This window comes from Physeter macrocephalus, chromosome 11 (assembly GCF_002837175.3).
Source record: "Physeter macrocephalus isolate SW-GA chromosome 11, ASM283717v5, whole genome shotgun sequence".
Taxonomy (NCBI): Eukaryota; Metazoa; Chordata; class Mammalia; order Artiodactyla; family Physeteridae; genus Physeter; species Physeter macrocephalus.
In genome coordinates, this window is record NC_041224.1 from 168,568,874 (window position 1) to 168,590,819 (window position 21,946).

General features: G+C 45.9%; 1 protein-coding gene across 7 annotated transcripts in view; it reads right to left on the bottom strand.

The window, feature by feature from the left end:
* FOXN3 (forkhead box N3) overlaps window positions 1-21,366 on the bottom strand; it is a 239,605-nt gene extending 218,239 nt beyond the window's left edge. For all 7 annotated transcript variants that reach the window (XM_028496301.2, XM_028496297.2, XM_028496296.2 and 4 more), the window contains exon 1: window positions 20,812-21,366. In XM_028496301.2, the coding sequence (XP_028352102.1) occupies window positions 20,812-21,354 (543 nt within the window). In that variant the 5' untranslated portion in view covers window positions 21,355-21,366. The remainder of the gene's footprint in view (window positions 1-20,811) is intronic.
* Between the last annotated feature and the right edge of the window lie 580 nt (window positions 21,367-21,946).

The window sequence follows — 21,946 nt, forward strand, 5'->3', positions numbered from 1 at the left end:
CTCCACAACGGGAGAGGCCACAGCAGTGAGAGGCCTGCGTAAAGCAAAAAAAAAAAAAAAAAAAAAAAAGAAAAGAAAATGCTTCCATTTAGAGAAAAGAGAGGAGGTGAGAGAAAGAAGGAAAAACAAAAAAGGAGCACATGGGCACTCATTACAATCCATTACCGATAAAGAAGAGAAAGTTCAAGTGCACGACCAACAAGCCACGGTCCCAGAAGAACGAATCCCATCAGTATGTGTCCCAAGCTGTCCGCTGGCGGTCTGTGGAGCAAATATGCCCAGAACCCTGTAAATTCCCCCCGCTTGGTCGTCAAGACCCGTGGTCTCCTCATTCACCATCAAAACCTGAAGAGGAAAACAAACGATTTGTCTCCTAACTTGGTTTCTTCTTCTTTAATGTGAATGAGGTCAGGTTTCAAATGTCCTCGAATAGGCAGCGTTAGGAGTAGGAGAAGCTCTAAGCTCTGGAGATGTGGGTTCCGGATCCGAATCCATCACCAGCCCCCGCTGTGGGTCTGCAAGCACCTCTCCAACCTCAGTTTCCTCCTCTGTGAAAGGACACAGTCCCGCTATATGATTCCTAATTACGTTTGGCTAGGTTTTACTCTTAACATCATTAGTGTAAGCAGAAACTCACTGCTACTTCTTTTTGCTGCTGTATTAGTTTCCCATGGCTGCTGTAAAAAGGTGCCACAAGCTGGATGCCTTAAACATAACAGAAATTTATTCTCTTGTAGTTCCGGCTTGAAGTCCAAAATCCATGCATCAGCAGGGTTGGTTCTTTCTGGAAGTTCTGAAAGAAAATGTGGTCCATGCCTCTCTCCTAACTCCTGGTGTTGCCGGCAATCCTCGAGTTTCTTGACTTGTAGACACATCACTCCAACCTCTGCCTCTGTCTTCACACGGCGTCCTTCCCTGTGTGTGTATCTCTCCTCATCTTATACGGACACCAGTCATACGGGATTAAGGCCCACCCTAATCCTGTCTGTCCTCATCTTAACTTGATTCCATCTGCAAAGACCCTATTTCCAAATAAGGTCACACTCACAGGTATCGAGGGTTAGGAATTCAACACGCCTTTTGGGGGGACACAATTCAACGCATAATGCTTGCTTAGACAGGCAAATGAAGGGCACCATGAGAAATCCAAAAATGACACCGTGTGAATAAGCTGCCCTTTCTGAATAGATGATCTGAAAACCTTCACGGCCGTCTCCGAAGGGCCCTCGATCAGCCACGGCCAGGTGACAGCCATAAGCAGGGCTCCTCACCAGACCCCATACCTCAGCACCGGGGCAAACAGATGGCTCAGACTGTGTACACCAAACACTGCACGGGGCAAAAAAAAAAAAGACCAACTAGGAGTACATTTCAGAAAACTCAACCGCTGCTAAGAAAAATTACACCTGCACAGACAGCAGGCTTGGCCAGAGGGAGGCAGGACAGACGCAGTGATGGTGATAGAGGGGCAAAAGTGAAGCGAGAGCCCAGAGGTGTGGCTTGTCCAGAGTAGGAAGTTGGGGAGGAAAGATGGGGACGGGCACAAGTGCCCGTCACCGCCCCCGACATCGCTGGGAGTTTATGAAATGCTTTTTGATAAAGGAGACATAATCCTCAAGAGAAATGCACAGGGCTTCCCTGGTGGCGCAGTGGTTGAGAGTCCGCCTGCCGATGCAGGGGACGCGGGTTCATGCCCCGGTCAGGGAAGATCCCACATGCCGCGGAGCGGCTGGGCCCGTGAGCCATGGCCGCTGAGCCTGCGCGTCCGGAGCCTGTGCTCCGCCGCGGGAGAGGCCACAGCAGTGAGAGGCCCGCGTACCTCAAAAAAAAAACAAAAACGAAAAAAGAGAAATGCACAGAAAGAAAGAAACCAACAGCCCACATAGACACGCTTGGACTAAGAGATCTGGCCAGGCACACAGGTGTACCAAGGGTGCCCACACAGCCACGCACACACCTGGAACCCTGTTTCCGCAGGAATAGAATACTGAGAGCTGCTGTTCTCTATTCTGGGCTCCCAGGAGCACTGGGGGAAGGTTTAGAAGCGCTGGGTCCTAACAGCCGACTGTGAGATACTGGCGGGAATGAGAGACCCCAGGGGGCAACTCAAACACAGCTAGTGAGTCCCCATCTACGCGGCTTCATACAGTTTTTTGGGTTTTTTTTCTTTTCCTTTTTGGCTGCACCGCGCAGCATGTGGGATCTTAGCTCCCCGACCACGGACTGAACCTGTGACCCCTACAGTGGAAGTGCGGAGTCTTAACCACTGGACCGCCAGGGAAGTCCCAATACCGTTTTGATCTTGGCACGAGAAAGGGCTTGCAGGTTACACACACCCCAGTCCTGCTGTTCCCACACGGGAAGGGTCTTCCACAGAGTTAGCACCGTGAGGGCAGGGCTTCTTCCCAACACTTCCTCAAGCCCTTTGGAAATCACACATTTATGCACAGCACCTCTGTGTAAGCTGCCACATCCGGCTCCTGTGCTTTGGGAAGAAGTGTTCTTTCTAGGCACACCAAGTTGACACTGGTGATCTGACACAGATCAGAACCTGTGACTGGGGGTCATCCTGTATGTCTAACAAAAGCATGGAGTAGGGAGGATAAACAGTCCCCCAGGGCAAGTGGTTTGGGAACCATGGATCTAGGCCAACTCGGCTTACAGATGAATTACAACACATTGAATAAACACAGTGGGACCACAAGAGAAGGATTATTGAATCGAATGGAGAAATCTCAGGTTCAGAGAGATGCAGGCACCTGCCTAGGTCACAGAGCTGGTCAGTGACCCAGTTAGCTCTAGAACCCAGAGACCCTAAACATCTACCTCAGTGCTCTGTGCACCACCAAGCTTTCTGTTAACCCTCTCTGTGCAACAGATACCCTGTTCAGCAACACATATAAAAGCCAAGCTGCAGTCACCCCTCCTTGCTCTCCCGCAGCACCTTGTTTGGAGGTCACACACCAAGTTGGGCATGAATTTCTTTATATGCTCATCTCCCCCACAAGACTGGAATCATCCTTGTTTTCCTGATGCCTAGCCCAAAGCCTGTTTGTAAGCACGAAATGCACACTTGCTGAACGAATGAATGAGTTATCAGAAAGTTTCAGGCACCAGACAGGAGTGGTAATGTATTAATATTATTTCAGAGAAACAACTCCCTCAATATAAACCGGTCTCTAAGGAAGAAGGAAAAACTTTTCAAATACGTTAAAGAACCAGAGATAATGATTGTAGAGTTAATCCAGACAAATACTTAAGTAAAAAAATCCTCCAACTATCCTCTGATTCCATTTGTCACTGCTTCTGGGCATTCTGCATTCTCTACGCATAACATATGTATCAACAAACAGGTCCTATGCTCACCAGGAAAGATCTGGGTGGATTTCATCGATGGCTATACTACTAATGAGCAGGTAACTCAAAATAGTGCCTGTAAGACTTATTCAAAGACTAAAATTCAAGGACATTCTGAGTAATTTATGAAACAAAAATGTGATAGGCTTGAGCATATTTTCAAAGGTCACAAACAGAAATGATTTTTTTTATAAAAAAAATATACTACATTCAGTAACTCAAAATAAGACACATGAGGGCTTCCCTGGTGGCGCAGTGGTTGAGAGTCCGCCTGCCGATGCAGGGGACGCGCGTTTGTGCCCCGGTCCGGGAGGCTCCCACATGCCGCGGAGCGGCTGGGCCCGTGAGCCATGGCCGCTGAGCCTGCGCGTCTGGAGCCTGTGCTCCGCAACGGGAGGGGCCACGACAGTGAGAGGCCCGCATACCGCAAAAAAAAAAAAAAAAAAAAAAAAGACACATGAAGGAAAATAAACCCCGTATAAATGGCACAAGTTCGTGTCCATTTCCAATTAATCAGAGTCTTGAGGAAGGAGTGAAGCAAGGAGATGGTGCAGAGGAAAGAGCAGTAGACCTGGACTCTGCGCCCAGATACGTGAGTTTCTAGCAAGTCACGTGCACTGTTTGGACCTCAGATTCTTCTACAAACCCCCATCATCTTCTAGAATCCCGGTAAAGAGATCTCTATCAAAGAATTTAGAGAACAACAAGAGCGAAGAAAATCTGCTGTGCTTTAACAAAAGTGACAGACTCTTGGGTGTCATCCACAACTCAGCGATTTCCCAGGGCAGGGGTCAATTCTCCCGTACCGCCTGAACCCCCTCTTTAGCTACCAACTGTAAAACACTCCTTGGTCAGCACATTCGGTGCTAAGACTCTTTCCCTTTTGTTAATTCTTGACAAAAGGGTGGCGGCTCTTGGCCACTGAAGGTAGACAGAGGCCGTTATCTGGGCAAGCCCACAGTCTTACAGTGGACTGAAAAAAAAAAAAATTGGAAGCAGTGTTCTTCCTAATTAAAGAAAGCTACTCATACAGGGTGTACAAACCTTATGTAAATATTCGAGTGTTCAAAAAACCTAAACCTCAGTTTATCTTAAAACACTTCAGTTGGTGGCTTATGGCTTGTCCATTCTCTTATAAGGTATTTCAAGAATACCTACCATGAACTATGGAAAACAGTATTGGAGGCGCCTTAAAAAACTAAAAATAGAGCTACCAGCAATCTCACTTCTGGGCATATATCCAGAAAAGATGAAAACTCTAATTTGAAAAGATATATGCACCCCAATGTTCATAGCAGCACTATTTATAATAGCCAAGACATGGAAGCAACCTAAGTGTCCATTAACAGATGAATGGATAAAGAAGATGTGCTATATAATATATATTATATGTGCATATATATACAATATATATAAAAGCCATAAAAAAGAGTGAAATATTGCCATTTGCAGCAGCATGGATGGACCTAGAGAATAACCATACTAAGTGAAGTAAGCCAGACAGGGAAAGACAAATATTTTGAGATCACTTATATGTGGAATCTAAAAAAAAAATACAAATGAATTTATTTACAAAACAGAAACGGACTCACAGACATAGAAAACAAACTTACAGTTACCGAAGGGGAAAGGACGGTGGGGAGGGATAAATCAGGAGTTTGGGATTAGCAAATACACACTATTATATATAAAATAGATAAACAACAAGGTCCTATAGTATAGCACAGGGAACTATATTCAATATCCTGTAATAACCTATAATGGAAAATAATCTGAAATATATAATCAACTATATTTCAATTTAAAAAATAAAGAGAGGAACTAGACAAAATATTTTGAAATGAAAAAAAAAAAAAAGATTACCCACCATATACCAGGCACCCCCTCATTCCAGGGGGTGCAAAGGTAGATTCCATGTGGTCCCTGCCCTCAACCTCAGTGTGGGGAGAGGAGTGAAGTGAGAACACCACAGGGACAGATACTAAGGGGATAATTACACTGCAAAATAAGTGCTGAGGGGCTTCCCTGGTGGCGCAGTGGTTGAGAGTCCGCCTGCCGATGCAGGGGACGCGGGTTCGTGCCCCGGTCCGGGAAGATCCCACATGCCGCGGAGAGGCTGGGCCCGTGAGCCATGGCCGCTGAGCCTGCGCGTCCGGAGCCTGTGCTCCGCAACGGGAGAGGCCACAACAGTGAGAGGCCCGCGTACCACAAAAAAAAAAAAAAAAAAATAAGTGCTGAAAAATAATGGGCAAAGTGGGGAACAAAAACTAAAATGGGCAGGGATGGCTTGGAAAAGGTTTGGAGGGGTGCAGGCTCAGCTGGGTCTTCCAAGGTGAGAATGCAGCGTCCAGAAGAGAAAAGAGGAGGAACAATCCAGGTAGAGGGAACAGTGTACGCAAGTCAAAGTCTCAAAGTCGGCATTAGAGCGCATGGGCTTTTGCAGGAACAGAGCCCAGAGATTCAGGAGAAGGACTGGAGTATCAGAATAATGACAGGAGAAGAGGATGAAACGGGAAGACAGCTTCCTTTAAATGATGAGGGGAAAAAAAGGAAGAGGAAGGAGCATAGATTAGAAAGAGATTGAAGAGGTTTGAAGAGATACAGGTATCCCCTGCTTTTCGAAAGTTTGCTTTATGCCAGTTCCCTTTTACAAAAGACCTATTTTAGTACCTGTTTCACTAACAGAAAGAAATCCGAAGCTCTTCGCTTTTACGAGAAAAGGCAAAAAGCGAAAATAGCGTTCAGTTTTTTGCAGCAAATACCCCAGCAGCAAGGGGAGGGGGGCCCCCACCAAGCTCCTTCCCCAGGAACCACACTCAGCTTCTCAGCATCAAACCACCACAGCTCTGAACGGTGTCTGTGCTTTACCCTGATTTATTTTGTGCATCCGTTAGCGAGATGTGTCCTACGAAAGGTTTCATAGGAATGCTCTATTTTCAGACAGTGGGGGGAAACCCTGTACGTCAGCCAAATGTCACATGTGGACCTTCTTTGGATTCTAATTTGAAAAAAACCACAGCTAATTTTTTTTTTTTAAAAAACAGGCAATCAGATAAATTCTAAAACGGACTGGATTTTAGACATAGTAAAGAATCATGGTTAATTTGGTTTAGGAGTGATAATGGTTTCGTGGTGCAGGGGTGTGTTTGTGTGTGTTTGAGAGTTCTTATGTATTAGAGATACATTCTGAAATATCTGTAGATACAACGATACACTGCCTGGGGTTTGCTTTAAATAACGGGGGGGTGGGGTGGCATGAGAAGGGTCAGGGGGAGGTCGGATGAAACAAGATAGGTCACATGTTAATGACACATATGGTGTGTGCACTCCCATGACGGTTACATGGTACACTGAAGTCCATTATACTACAGTATTAACATCTTCCAGAATACAAAGTATAAGGAAGGCAGACTTTATAAGCCCAGCTGAAGAGTTTGATCTTGGTCCTCTAAGCATTGCTCCTGAAAATTTCAGGGTAAATAAGAATCATTTGGGGCGTGTGCTTAAATGCAGATGCCCAGACAGCACCACCAGAAATTCTCAGGAAGTCTGGGCTAAGGCTCAGAAATCTGCATTTCTAATAAACACTCTAGATCATTCTAGGTTGGGGGTCAGAGCCACACTCTGAGATCAACCACTCCAGCCAGGTAACAGGAGCCACTATAGGGCTGTGAATTAAATAAGCCCTCTGGCAGCCCTGTTTAGAGGGACCTGAGGGGACACAGTAAAGTGAAGGGGAAGTGGAGAAGGGATTAGGAGGCTCCTGCACCGCCCAGCAAACAATGAAGATCAGCAGCAGTCACGTTAGAGAGGAAGGGATGTGGCCAGAGAGGCATGAAGGAGGCAGAATCAAGAGACATTTGTAACTGACTGGGTATGGAGTGGAAAAAGAGGGAAGCATCAGGGATGACCCCAAAGTGTCTGCAAGGACCCCGTCTTATACCTCTGTGTCCCCCACAGCATCTAGCGCAATGCCCTCCACATTCCAAGAGCTCAAGGTAGTTGAATGAACAGAGGAATGAAAGAAATCACCTATTTGACCCTGTTTCCCATAGAACTAAAGGGTTAATATTACTGCGTTTACCTACAATGCCAAAGGGGAAAAGATGTTACCGCCTGAAACCAGAAGAGGGAAAGATCCACCCGGACACCAAAAAGTGATTAAATCCACAGGGCAGTGCCGAGTGGGTGGGTCGCTCATTTCATTCCTCTATAAACTCTAGGAATTCCAGAATGGTCAGGTCATTCATAGGAAGTGGTGGCACCAGCAAATAAAGGCAATGATCAGTGAAAACAGAATTCATTAAAGAAAGATAAGAGCAAAACACTTAAAATGAAAAATAAGTTGCAGAGTGTTCCTTGTTTATAAATCTGGCCCAAGTTAGTTAAACCTATTGAAAAATCAGTCCCAGCTGGCCATGGTCTTTTTCTCCATAAATTTCTGGGCAGCAGGAAGTTCTGCAGCAGAGGACAGGGCTGCTGCCAAAACCTTGAAAACATAAGCAAGAATCACTTGCCTCCAGCTTTGCATCTTTGTATATGCCCTGGGTTTGCTCAGAAATGTCTAAGGGCTCTCCCCTGCCTTAGGAGCAAAGTCTAGACTCCTTGGTATGGCACTCAAGACCCCCAAAGTCCAGCTCAACTGACCTTTCCAAATCTATTTCCCTCTCTATCCCACAGGAGCCCTCTGCTTCAGGCAAAAGCAAAAGTCCCAGATCTTGGTTCAACATCTGGCTGGGTCACTTCACTGGCAAGCCAATGAATTTCTTCAAGCCTCAGTTTCCCCACTTATAAAGAGAACATAGTATCTACGTTTACAGTTGTTGGAAAGCTACAAGATCATGGATGCAAATGCCTCACACAATTACAAACAGCCCCCAACAAGACCTGTGAAAATGTCAGTTCCCGGTTTCAGATCCAGTCTTCCCCAAATGCATTCCCACCCCTGTGTCCAACCGAACCCTAATGACTCCAGTGACCTCCTATCTCCCTGTCACCAGCCCCAGTCATGGCCACCCAGCTAATGAAATTCCGTCTCCTCTCTGGGATTTCTCCCATGGCTCTGCTAACCCTCAGAGATCATTTTCTCCTTTGGAGTCCCAAACCATGTAATTCTGGCCATTGGACAATCAATCCCTTGGCAATTAGCAAATGATACTTTCCTGGTCTCTTTTTATCTTTGCCCAGTCTACTCCACCAGAGTTTCATAATCTCTTTGTATCTCCAGTCCCTGGCATGAAGTTATTACATTTTTCCCCCATTTTGAACATCTCAATGTGATGACAGGGGCTGCTACACAATGGTTATTATTATTAGCAAGAACCATTACCCAATCTCTTGTTCTTGAAAATCAGGACAACTTGTGTTGGATAGATGACATTTACTCCTGTCTGGAACAGGGGGCTAGAATTCATCATTTTTGGTAATCAATCAACCCTGTGATTACAGGCCATTTGAGGGCAGCTGGCAGGAAAAAGTAGCCACCAAAGAAAAACTTTGCTAGTTTGAGAACCACCAGCCCCAAATCTACGGAAATGAAATGCAAGAAAGATGAAGTCATCACAGAGACCATTAATGAAGGAAGGCTCAAGACAGTCCCCGAATTTTCTGGTGTGAAAATCTCCATTATCTGTTGGAGAGATGCTGAGGGGACACAAAGGGAAGCAGAAATCACAAAATACTTCAGAGTTATTTATCATTTTTCTTTGCATTATTAAAATGTTTCCAAAGACCAAAGGCTTTCCAGAAAAGTTTTTGTTGCAGGCATGTTTCAAGCCCAAGCCCTAGCCCAGTCCCCACCTCAGATGAAGCGATGGTCCCAGCAGCTGCCTCGATCCAGGGGACCCTGCCCATGTTGTGACCAGGGCTGAACATCTGATTCAGGGAGGACAAGTCTGTGACTCTGAAACGATGACAAGGACACTGCACAGAGATGACGGGCACTGGGGTCATCACATCACAAGGGTTGGCATCAACACGCCACCTCATCAAGCCAGTGGTGTGAGGAAGCAGAAATCAAGAGCCACATGGGGGAAGCCAGGCTACTAAGAGGAGACTGGAACAGATCCCCAGAGAAAGGCAAGGATGAGCATCCGTGTGGCCACAGAGGGACAGAGGGTGCAGTTCCAATCGCCATGGACCCCAGATGTTTACCGCCTGTCACCACTGGTCCATGGGACTATTACGTCCTTGGGAGGACTACTCTTCTACTTAAGGCAACTTGAGTGACTTTGCTTTCCTTGCAACCAAATGCACCCTCAGGAGGACATTCTCCTTAAATGAAACTAAATAAATTCCACCAGGAGATCCCTCTTAGAATCTATTTCAACTGACAGCAACTACTTTTGTCTGATTTATTACCTGGGTAAGCCCTTCCTTCTGGAAGCGGGAGGGGCAGCGATCTCTTTTAAAGCAGGACTGATTTTACACTAGCAGGGCCAGCGTGTGCAGCCCTACAATACAGCGCCCTACAGGATACATCGAAACTAGTTTGGTCAGCTTATCCATTCCCGGAAAGCAGGGGAGCCACCACATCAGCAACTCCGTTGCTAAGGCAACTGCTTACTTACCATATCAAATGCAAACTCGTTGCTATGGAGACACATATACAAGAAAAATTCCTCTCTCCAGCCAGAGACCAGATGGCAGGGAACTCGCCAAAGCCATGGGTTAGGGGGCTCTACTAAATGGGATGTTTAGTGGAGTGCATTTTTCTCATCATATCAGAGATGCCACTGGCCCTGAACACATTTAGAAGTTATACCCTCATTACAAGGAGCAAAAATTGTTCTCTTCTGCCTACAAAACTACAGCCAGTAACTACCATAAGTACAAATAAGTTATTTTTGAAATAATTCGGAGTTTCTCCCTCTAAATATAAACCGCTTTTGTTTTTATTTGCCATGCTGAATATACCCCAAAATGAATTTTCTAGTCAAACACTAATGGAAATATAATTTCCTACAGAACTAAAATAGAGGTTTGATTTCAGCTCCTCTCTGATGGAGAGGTAATCCAGAAATCCTCTTTAGTTTCCACCAAATAAACGCTAATGCGTCCCAGATTTATACCTCTACTCCGACTTTTCTAGTGAGCTTGAAACTCACATATCAAACTTCCAACTTGATAGCCCCACCTAGATGTTCAAAAGTCAACTCAAATTTAACATGGTCAAAATACTGTTTTTTGCTCTAACCCCCATCTCACTTCCTAACCCACATTTGCACATACACCTTCATCTGCAAATCCCAATCCTGGTCTAAGCCAGCATCATTTCCATCATCTCTAACCTGTACCACAGGAACAAGCCCCAAACAGATGTTCCCCCTCCAGTCCCTTTAAACACCTCATTCTCCCCTCACTGACATACTTCCTACAGGCCTTCTTTCTGCTCCTTGTACATTTCAAGCCACTGCCACCTCAGGGCCTTTGCACATACTGTTCTTTCTGTCCCAAGTTTGTGCTTGGCTGCATCCCTCTTGCCATTCAAGGCATGGCCCAGTCAGCTCCTCCAGGAAGCCTGCCTCTCTCCTCCCCAGCCCTCTCTGGTACATTATCCCGTTTTACTGTCTTCATTGCATGTATCATCATCTGATACAGTACCTACGTGTCCAGGTATGGATCTACTGTTTAACACGTGCCTCCCTGTCACCCTCCTCGTCCCCACCCCATGGATGGTACAGGAGAAATGTGAGGGACCATCACAGGTCACCACTGTATCCCCAGCACCCAGAACAGTGCCTGGCCCTCCACAAACACCTGTGGCACAGATGAACCACTGCTGAAAATACTTCTACAATGAAGTAGAAGTACTTCTACTCTGAAGAAGTACTTCTACTCTGAAGAAGAAGTACTTCTACTCTGAAGTAGAAGTACTTCTACTTCTTTTTGTAAGTGAGGAGTCTATTTTTTACTTTGCAAAGTAAGGCTTCCGTAGGGTCTCGGAACTGTGGCTGCGGATGCAGGTTCTCACTTTACATGACTGCATCTAGGGAAGACCCTAGAAGGAACGCAGCATTCTGTGAAGTATTCCGGGAGTACTTAGCGTGACTCTGCACCCCAGCTCTGTGCCACACTGCCTGTCCTCTGGTGCCAGGAGACTGGATTTTTTTCTCCTTCCACGACAGCCATGATTGGAGTCAGTCCTCACATGACTTGGCCTTTTCTTCTAAAAACAAAGTACGTATGTACAAGTGTTCTGCTAGCTGACTGTTTTCTATCTAATGACATCAGTTAAATCATTTATGGGTCCTGTCCCTCAAGGATGACAGTCACCGCTTTCTATGAGGCCCTTCACAGAGCTCCAGTAAGTGGAAGGCAACACTGACCTTGACCTCACTGGGCCCAGAGGGGACCCCGCACAAACCCTGTGGGGACAAAAGGAAGAGAAGGAAGGGTAATTGGAGAGCATGTTCCCCTGAGAAGCAGCACAGTCCCTCTGCCAGTATTTACTGGTCTCCTGCTGAGTTCTCGAGCAAAGGTACTCAAACAGCACGCGTGCACACACACACAGACACATACACACACACGTAAATCAAAGACTTCATTCTCTTCTTGGAACTGTCAGTAACCTTGCACAGCAAACCATCAAGTTATTATTAAAAGAGCTACTTTACGTTCCTCCCTATCTTCAACCATATATTTCCCTTGCTTTTCTTCTTATCACACCTGCCACAGACTACATCTTCACCTCTATCAAGCTATTGCTTTTGAAGATATTAAATGCAATTTAACCAGAATATCTGGAAGCAAAACGCTGATTAACTGGAATATTTGAAAAACGGGTCATCATCTCTGCTTTAAGTTACAAGAGCAATTTAAATTTCCCCCTTTAGCATCCCAGCTCCCCACCAATTCTTCATACTCATTTACATAACCTCCCCGACCACCCATTTCTCTCTTTCCTTTTCTCGGATACTGTTCCAACACATCCCTTGGGTTCAGCAACATGCATCTCCTAGACCTCCTAGACCTCTGTGACAGAAAATCTCATGCTTGCTTAGTAAGAGAACCAGCATTTTATTTGGGATTGCAATGGGCTCAGCTAAAAGACTACATTCCCCAGCCTTCTTTGCTGCCAAGAGGGGTCATGTGGCCAGGTGTTAGCCAATAAGACGAAAGCAGAGTGTGGGGGGGGGGGGTGTTTCTGGAAAAGCTCCTTAAAATTGGTAACTCAATGGAACCCCCTTTTGTCCTTCCCTGCATACCCCTTTCTGCTTCCTAAAATGAGAACAAGCTAGCAGATGCCATCTTGGACCATAAGAAGACTTTGAGAATGGAAACCAGCAGTGTACTAAAAACAGTAGAGCAGGGGCTTCCCTGGTGGCGCAGTGGTTGAGAGTCCGCCTGCCGATGCAGGGGATGCAGGGGACACGGGTTCGTGCCCCGGTCCGGGAGGATCCCACATGCCACAGAGCGGCTGGGCCTGTGAGCCATGGCCGCTGAGCCTGCGTGGCCAGAGCCTGTGCTCCGCAACGGGAGAGGCTGCAACAGTGAGAGGCCCGTGTACCGCAAAAAAAGAAAAAATAAATAAATAAATAATAAAAACAGTAGAGCAGAAAGATAAACGGAATGTTGACCTCTGTCCAATTCCTCAAGACTTACTTTATGTGACAAAGCAATGCACTTCTAGCTTAATTCACTGTTATTTGGAGTTTCTATTTATAATAGAAACAGTCAAACCTCATCCTAACTACTCTATTCTTGGAGGTCTCATGTTCATTCATGCTTTGTTAACAATTTATTCAAGTGCCCCCGCCCCGCCCCTGCATAAGGAATATTCAAAACTTGTCCATTACTGTCTTTTATCTCAGCTCCAAGTGCCCCTCCCTCGTTGGGGAGGGGAAGCCTCCTTGACTGACCTCAGCGACACCAATCACTTACTGATCTAGCACACTTCTCATACCTGTGACGGTTTACTCTTCTTTATTTATATTTTTATAATGTCTCCTATTTCACTGGAATGTAAACTCCTAAAAGGCAAGAACCAAATCTCGTTTTTAATTTTAACGTTTGATATCACCAAATAATTATATTGAATAAAGTAACTAATAAGCAGAAGGTCCTCGAAGCCCCTGAAATTATAGGCAATGAGATACTGATGTTCTACTAACAGGGAGGCATTCCACAGGAGCGGCGGGATGGAATTCCTACTGTCTGAAAACTTTAAGCCAGTGTTGAAACAAAGGTAGCCAAGATAAATTCTTTTTTTTTTTTTTTTTTGTGGTATGCGGGCCTCTCCCTGTTGTGGCCTCTCCTGTTGCGGAGCGCAGGCTCCGGACGAACGCGAACCCGGTTCCCCTGCATCGGCAGGCCAACTCTCAACCACTGCGCCACCAGGGAAGCCCCAAGATAAATTCTTACAGGGCTGATTGGATGTATTCATTGAGAGAAGCAGCAAAAAAGTTAAAAGTGACAAGGGTGGAGAATAAGAATTAAACACTTTAAGGGGTCCACGAATCCCAAATCTGCAAACAAAAGACCAGCCTAGGGCTTCCCTGGTGGCGCAGTGGTTGAGAATCCGCCTGCCGATGCAGGGGACACGGGTTCGTGGCCTGGTCCGGGAAGATCCCACATGCCGTGGAGCTGCTGGGCCCGTGAGCCATGGCCACTGAGCCTGTGCGTCCGGAGCCTGTGCTCCATAACGGGAGAGGCCACAACAGTGAGAGGCCCGCGTAGCACCAAAAAAAAAAAAAAAAAAAAAGACCAGCCTAATAAACACAGTATCATTGAAACGAACATTACATTAGCTTTTAAATATATCATCATCTGTTTCAAGTGCAAAAATGTCCACTGGGAAGGAGACAGAATTTTCTAAAAAATCTACAATCTGCCATCATATTGCTAAAGCTTAAGAGCATTAAGATGGCCAAGGGCTCCATGAGAGGATACCGATTAATCCCAACAACCCATCACTATTTGTGAAAGAAGCGAAACACATGACTTTCAAATAGGAGATCGGTGTGCCAACTTCCTATATTATTTAGCACAGAGAATTATCCTGTAGCTAAAGTGATTTCAAAGGGAAATCCTAGAGCCTCTTCAGCTCAACAGGGGAGGTTCTGAGAATTCCTTCTTGCTGGTTGCATATCCAGCCAGTACATCAATGAAGAAGCATCTCATAGACCTACCTAGGGACTACCAAGCCCTACCTTGCAAAATGATACGGGACAGATACATTAATGGGGCGCTGTGATCCCAAAGAACCAAGCTTTCCAGAACACGTGTATAGATCCTCATCAAGGTCAAAAGCAGGGGAGTCACTGTGGGGACTAGAAAAGCAGGGTATCCTTGAAATGGAAGGGCCAGAAAAGCAATGATGTGAGAAACCAGAAACAGATAAGTAAAAGGGGGAGAGAGCGCTGAAAGAAGGGCTTCTGCTGGTGAATTCCGTTAGCTAGAAGGAATTTCTGCAGGCGGGGCTCACTGAACCACGAAGTCTTTCTAGGCCATGGCCACACACATTCAATCTTGCACCCTTTTAGCACTTCGTATAGTTAAGTATAGTACATACTGAGCACAACAGGTGCTTTAAAAAGTTTGTCGAATGAATGAATGAGCCATGAACAGCTGGCAACAGCAAGACAACAGAAATGTCCCCCCAGCCAAAGCATCTATGCCTGGAAGAATCAAGAAAGAGCAGTGTCTGGAAGGAACAAATGGGCAAGATCGGTGGGGTGGGGCAGCGTGGCCGAAGGCCACATAGATTTTTTGGCCTCACTGAGGATGCTGGTATGAAGTGCTTCCTATTCCAGGGCCTGTGACATGGGGGTATGTTTATTTCAGGGCCCCCAGAGACGGCCTGAAAGGTTGGTAACGTCTCAACCTTCCAAGGCTACACAGCCTATAGCATAGACAGTAGAAAGCAGCCTGCCAGGAAGTGGGCGCTGGTGAGAAAGAGGCTGTGTTCCTACTGCTGTCCAGGGCAGCGCCAGTGCAGGGACAGACAGGACCGTCACTCGCCCCAGAGGCCACGGAAGAATCTCATACACTTCATCTCATTTTTGCATGTCCTACCATCCAACATTACCCTGATTTTTAGTAATTTACTCATCAGGACAGAACTGCACAGTTTTTCAAAGAGCATCATTTATCCCCACCCCCCCAAAATAATAACAGTAGTAGTCAAGGGCTTTCTTCTTCCTAAAATGACCATCACAGGTATGGTGGCTATGTCACAGGAAAGGGAAATGCTCTTGATTCTGTGGCTGCACCCCCAAGAGGACGGAATGAGAGCAACTGTGATATGGGGGTGTTGCCATATAAGAGGTGCTACATTTTCAAAACTGCCTTTGACAAAGAATTTCATCCACCAGGATGGAAAAGCGAACATCAAGGGGGCTGCGAATTGGAGGGAGAACTTGTATAAACAGTGTCTACGCAGGGAGAAGGGGATTTGAACTTGGGCCAGACTTCAGTGGAGGGGACCTGGGAGGCAGGGGTCCTGGGAAGAGCCTGGAAACAGGGAGCTGGAGGGCCATGATAGGCTTCGTGCAAACGCCGACACCCTTCCAGTTGCTTGACAAGGACAGAGCTCGGCCCCATCCTGACAGCACAAAAATATTCTCTATATTTACCTTTCTCTATCCTGTACCCGCAGAGTAAATTCTGAGTTTATCTGGGTTATTTTAATTCCTCTATAACTCATGATCATAGGCTACTTTGAGGAAGCACATAGAGATCATCTACAGCAGCGTCTACACTGAGAAAGGGTGCTCAGGCACCAGAGTTAATTTCAGCACATGCCCTTTAGATTTGCAGGGAATTCAGGTGAATTCCTATTGTGCTACTTACTAGCTGCGTGACCTCCAGCAAGTTGCTTAACCACTCTGAGCTTAACTCATCATCTATTTTAAGAATGAAACTAGGGCCTACCTCATAGGGTTGTAGTGAGAAAGAAATGATATATTGAAAAAGCACAAAGAAAGTGTTCCATATTAAGTCCACTACTGTTATTATAAAACACCAGTGGTTCTGCACCTTTCCAGGGTCAGAGGTCCCATTAAGCACCTAAAAACTGATCAAACAAAATCTTGAGATCCTCTAGGAAAATGCATAGTCACGTGACATGTTATCAATAATTTCAGGCTGTTTGCAAAGCCTCTCACATTCACAGACCCCAAATTAAGAAGCTTCAAGTAACAATAAACTCTTGCTTCTATAGCTGAGAAAACTGAGGCCCAAGACAGCCATGTATCTCCAGCATCAAAACTAGAACCAGGTATCTTGGCTTCCAATCCAGGCCTCTTTCAACCAAGACAAGCTGCTTATATTTACAAGCTAAAACTGTACTTAAAGCACTCAGCCCTGGATATAATAAACATATTTCTGTACACTGTTTCCTTTATAAACCCTGTTATGACAACAATGTGTTTTGTTAAAGTGTCAAGAGGGGAAGTAAAGAAAAAGCACAGAAATAGCACAACACATACCCCTGAGCCATTATAATCCAGTTTATAAAAAAATAAAACGTACACTTTACTTCTCATTTACAAATACTCAGGGAGGTTAGTACACGCTAATCTTATGGTTCCAACTAAGAACTGTATTTAGGAAATAACAAAACTTCATCCCAGACTTTGGACCTCAATCTTGATTGATGTGGGCAAAAGGCATCCGTAGATGAAACCGTAAGATGAAAGGCTGACGGGGACTTTGCAGAGGAGGGAGCAGCCGACTTTACATGAACCCACAACACAAGCGCGGCATCCCCAGGAGTGGGTCAACCAGCCTTCCTGATGTGAGACTCGTCTATAAAGTATTCCTGAGGGAAAACAAGCCGGAATGTGATCTAGCCTCTTAGCACTTACTTCCATTTCACAGAATATATGTACAAGGGGACAGAGGAACAAGCTTAATGAAACCCCACTGAGGCAGACATATTACGTGGAGGAGTCCATTTGACAAGGAAGGGGCAGGGGTCCGCCGTGGATGGAAACAGGCTGAAGAAACAATGCCAAATGCAATGTGTAAACAATGTTTGGATCCTTATTCAAACAAACATTTTGTAAACCATCCAGGATATCTGAACACAGATCTGGCTTGCTTTAGGTGATACCAAAGAACTGTTCACTTTATCAGAGGTAACACTGGCATTGTGCTTATGGAAACTGTTCTTACTCACACTAAAATATGTTGGGATAAAATGACATGAGGGCTAGGATTTGCTTCAAAATACTTATGCAACAGCAAAAAAAAAAAAAAAAAAATGAACGAAGTAAGAGAGGCAAGACCTTGTTAGCTACTAAATCTGGTGTGGGCAGTGATGGTGGTTATACAGAGTCACTGTACTACTGTATGCAGTCACTACCATACAGCGACTGATTCTCTCTACTGTATATGTTTAAAATTTTCCATGATTGGAAAAAAAACAAAAACAAAACAAACAAACAAAAAAACCTCTATCTTTCAAAGTCCTGTTAGAGATAAAACAGGAAGGAGAAAAAAAAAAAAAAAAAAAACCTCTGTTCTCACCTAACTTACCCATTCATGAGAATATGTCCTTGATGAAATCTCAGCACTGGAAAGAACCCAAAAGGGGATCTAGTTCAAGGATTCCCAAATCTGGCTGTAAATCAGAAATACCTATGAAGCTTATCAGAATTTCAGTTTTCCCCAGCCCACCTCAAACCCACTGAATCAGAGTCTCCAAGGAAGGGGCCGAGAAGTGGCGGTTGTGTGTAAGTGCCGCAGGTGATTCTTCTGCCACCCAGGGTGCTCCCTCTCCAGCCCCCCAGCCAAGCAGCTGTGCAGCAGGGGACTGTCCCAAGACCCCAGGGACAAGGATCGCACCACATTCTGCACTCTCATGCTTATGCCAAGTTTAAAACCGTGTCCCACACTTTTAAAAAGAAAACAAAAAGCGGAATGGCTAACTCTGCAAACACAGCTCGCAAGGCTTCCATCCTCCCCTTCCCCTGGCATCTTTCTCACCAACATTTGGGCACATTTAGTCACTGTGCTGCAGCAGAACCTCAGCACCGGAGCTACAGCCAAGTAAAATCCTCTGGGAAAACATGAGCTTACCTGAGAGCCCGAGGAGCTTCCCCTGGGCAGTGTGAGGGAAATGCCTTTGCCTTACTCAGCTGGCCACTGGAGAAAACCACAAATGAATGGGTTGAGACCAGTGCCTGAGGGTACCCGGCAGTCTGCCCCTCTCAGGGCAGCCAGCAGCTGGCCCCAGGGTTATCCGAGTAAAGAGGAGCAAAATGGGGAGTTCACACACCTTGCTTTGTTCTCACAGCATCACAAACCCCGGGAACAAACACCCAGCCACAAAAGTGACTGGCATCTGATCAGAAGCATGTTAATACAGGTCGGTACGCCCAGGAAGCCAGAACTCAACATTTCACAAGAGAAACAAACTCAAGCCCTTAAAACCATTCCCTTTCTACAGGCGCTATCTGCGGAATGACAACCATCACCCCAGGAAAACACAACTCCCAGAGCGGGGCAGGGGGGTGCAAGGGGGAGATGGCGCTCCTGCCAGGGTGCCATCCAACGCCTGCTTGTCACTCCCCAGGCTGATGAATAATACTCCCGAGTCTCTCTGCATACTTTGGAGCTGGTCTTAAAGTTTAACATTTCAGAGTGTGCATTTGCTAAATTACTATTATGTGCCCCGGCGTGATGACAAACACGCCGACCCGGGCATGTGGTAACTTGCAGAATCATTCACCCCAACTTAAAGCCCTCATCATTGCTTCATCAGGGACGTGCTGCTCTGGCAGACCTGACAGCCCTTTCTTCTCTACCTTCTAACCCTGGAATTGCCTCCCAAGATTTGCCCTTTCTTGAGGACCCACCTATATGGAAGTTTTTAAGACCACAGACTTGGTTCTTTACAGGGGAGCGGCGAATTTTCTCTAAGTTCAAGGAATGATCTTAAAACACTCAGCAGAGCCAAGTCCGGAGGTCGGTCTTCGGATGCCCATTCTGGGACGCGGAGGGGAGGAGAGCAAGTGATGGACACCTGGGGACAACAGCAGTGCCCCGTGATTGTTACAGTTACATAAAAATAAGTAGGTGACTGGGTAGGCAGGGCCCAGGGCACTCAGGAGTGTTCACACTTGCACGCTGGATCCAGGCACCACCTGCACCCACGATCAGCGGCAAAGCTCCGCAGTCTCCACATCTTTCCTCTTCCTGGGCCACACCCTCCTCAAACCCTGCATGCCCACGCTCCATCTTAACCTAAACTCTGGGTGAAGAGCATCTGCAGACAAACGTGCCCAGTGGCAGCAAGGAAAAATAGGGCTTCACCACTGCCACAGGCGTAGTCTTCCAGGCCAAGGACAAGTAGAATCTTCTCAGGCTCAAGATTCAACTGGAAGCACATACCTGTTCCTGGAAAGAAAGAAATGAAAGGCCCCAACCCTGCACAGCTGCTGAGCCCACTCCAGAGTGGTCCTGAGCCCGAACCTGAACTTTAAAAAGGATGGAAAGCTGACCGCCAGCTCCACACCACAGCACCACTAACACGGAAACCAAAACCGTGAGAATAGGGCAACACGAAAACTTTGTGGAGAGTACGTTTTCTGGCAAGTTATTTTACCTGTGTCTACATTACTTTTCAGAACCCCAAGCTAGGTCACAATTTTGATTTCCAGCTCTAACAGTCAATCCTATTTCTACCGTACCTATTGTGTTCCTTACGAGAAAAATAAAGCAAATTATTAAAACTGTCTTCCTTTAGCGAACCACGAAGCTCGAGCTTTAAAGGCTTTAAAGTCAAAATTCCACCTTCTGAAAGTCAGTCTTGAATGGGAACCTTACCCTCAGCCCACCTTCCATACTCAGAGGGAGTTTCAAAGTTGCCAAACACTTTGTAGACACCCGATTTCAAGACAGTCACCTGGGCAATTCGTGTCTTTGGTCTTGGAGTATATAAGGATGCTCAAGTCGCCCCCCTCAATGTCCACCACTGTCCATTTATTCCAGAATCCTGGACCAGCTGCCTTTCTCCAAGCTAATATTCAGAATGAAAATAGATGCCATTTTTTTCTAGCCCTTGGTGGCAACTTTCCTCAAATATACACACACACACACACATATATATATATATATATATATATATATGTGTGTGTGTATGTATACACACACACCTTATGGTTCATGGCTGCCCTCAGAATACAGACCTTTGTTTGGTCTCCAAAACCAAAGGGGGACCTACCCACCGATTCTGAAGAACGATGGTACTCAGAACCAATCAAGTCTGTAAACCACTGTTTTGTAACCATGTTCCCCAGTGGGAAACCCTCAATCTGGCTTTAGAAACACCAAACACAGGAAAAGGAAGTTCTTGACAATTATCTAAATGAATGAAATGAGATAGAATTACCCGTTTATAACTGCTACTTCCGTGTGGTGAATTTACATTCCTGAACATTTTTTATTAATGGAGAAACATGTTTAATCTCAAAAAGAAAAACTTGAGTTCCAGACCCAGAGGCTTACCTGACTCCTCTCTTTGTCCACTTTCTTAAAACACTTATTCAAGGACAAATTATGTCTCACTGAGTTTTTCCACCCAGTAGGTGCGTTTGCAAAATACGGAAAATGTTCCAAGATCCAGTTGTAGATATCCTTTACCGGCAGGCGCTTGGTTGGAGAGTCCTCGATGGCCATAAATATGAGGCAGCTGAAGGAGTAGGGGGGTTTGCAGTTGGGGTTCTGCCTGGCATCGTAGGGCATGTCGGAGTGGGCAGGGGATGGGGGCGTGTCATCGTCCAGGTCCTGGACGGGGCTCACGCTCCGCAGGACAGAGTCCCCGAAGCTCTTCAGCAGGTTCTTGCTCTCGTGCAGCCAGTTCAGGTTGGTCAGCTCTTCATCTTCCATGGCCCCCTCTTCTAATCGGATGTCAGGCAGAGAAAAGTCGAGGTCATCGTCTTCCTGAAGGGCCTTGGAGAAACCGCTGCCCCGGTAACACTGACTCAGCCCACTGGAGACACTAATTCCTGAGCTTTCTGGCTTCTTACTGGGAGGCATGACTGGACCCATTTACGTGAAGGCTCCTGGGAAACATATGACAGAGAGAAGACGAGGCGGTGAAACCCAAAACAGAGAGGCAGCCATGCCCTCCCTAATGATTATGCCCCCCCCACCCCTGCCACCTCTGTGGACCCCCTACCACTTAGGAACATCCCCTCACGGCTCCCACACTGAGTGACATTAACCCACATTCCACCACACGGAGATGCCCGATTAACAGTAGTAAATTCGGTCTGCCACGCACATAGCACAATGACCTGTTACCCCTTAGGTACAAGACAGGAAATGTTCACAGCACCTCTAATGTGCACATGCCAAGAAAAGAATGGGAGGGGGGAGGGGTGGCTTGGGAGTTTGGGATTAGCAGATGCAAACTATGATATATAGAATGGATAAGCCTACTGTATAGCACAGGGAACTATATTCAATATGCTATGATAAACCACAATGGAAAAGAATACAAAAAAGAATATATATACGTATAAAATCACTTTGCTGTACACCAGAAACACAACATTGTAAATCAACTATACTTCAATTAAAAAAAAAAAAGAATGGGAAATCCCACAATACCTTCTTCCTGATCTATGAAGACTCCCAC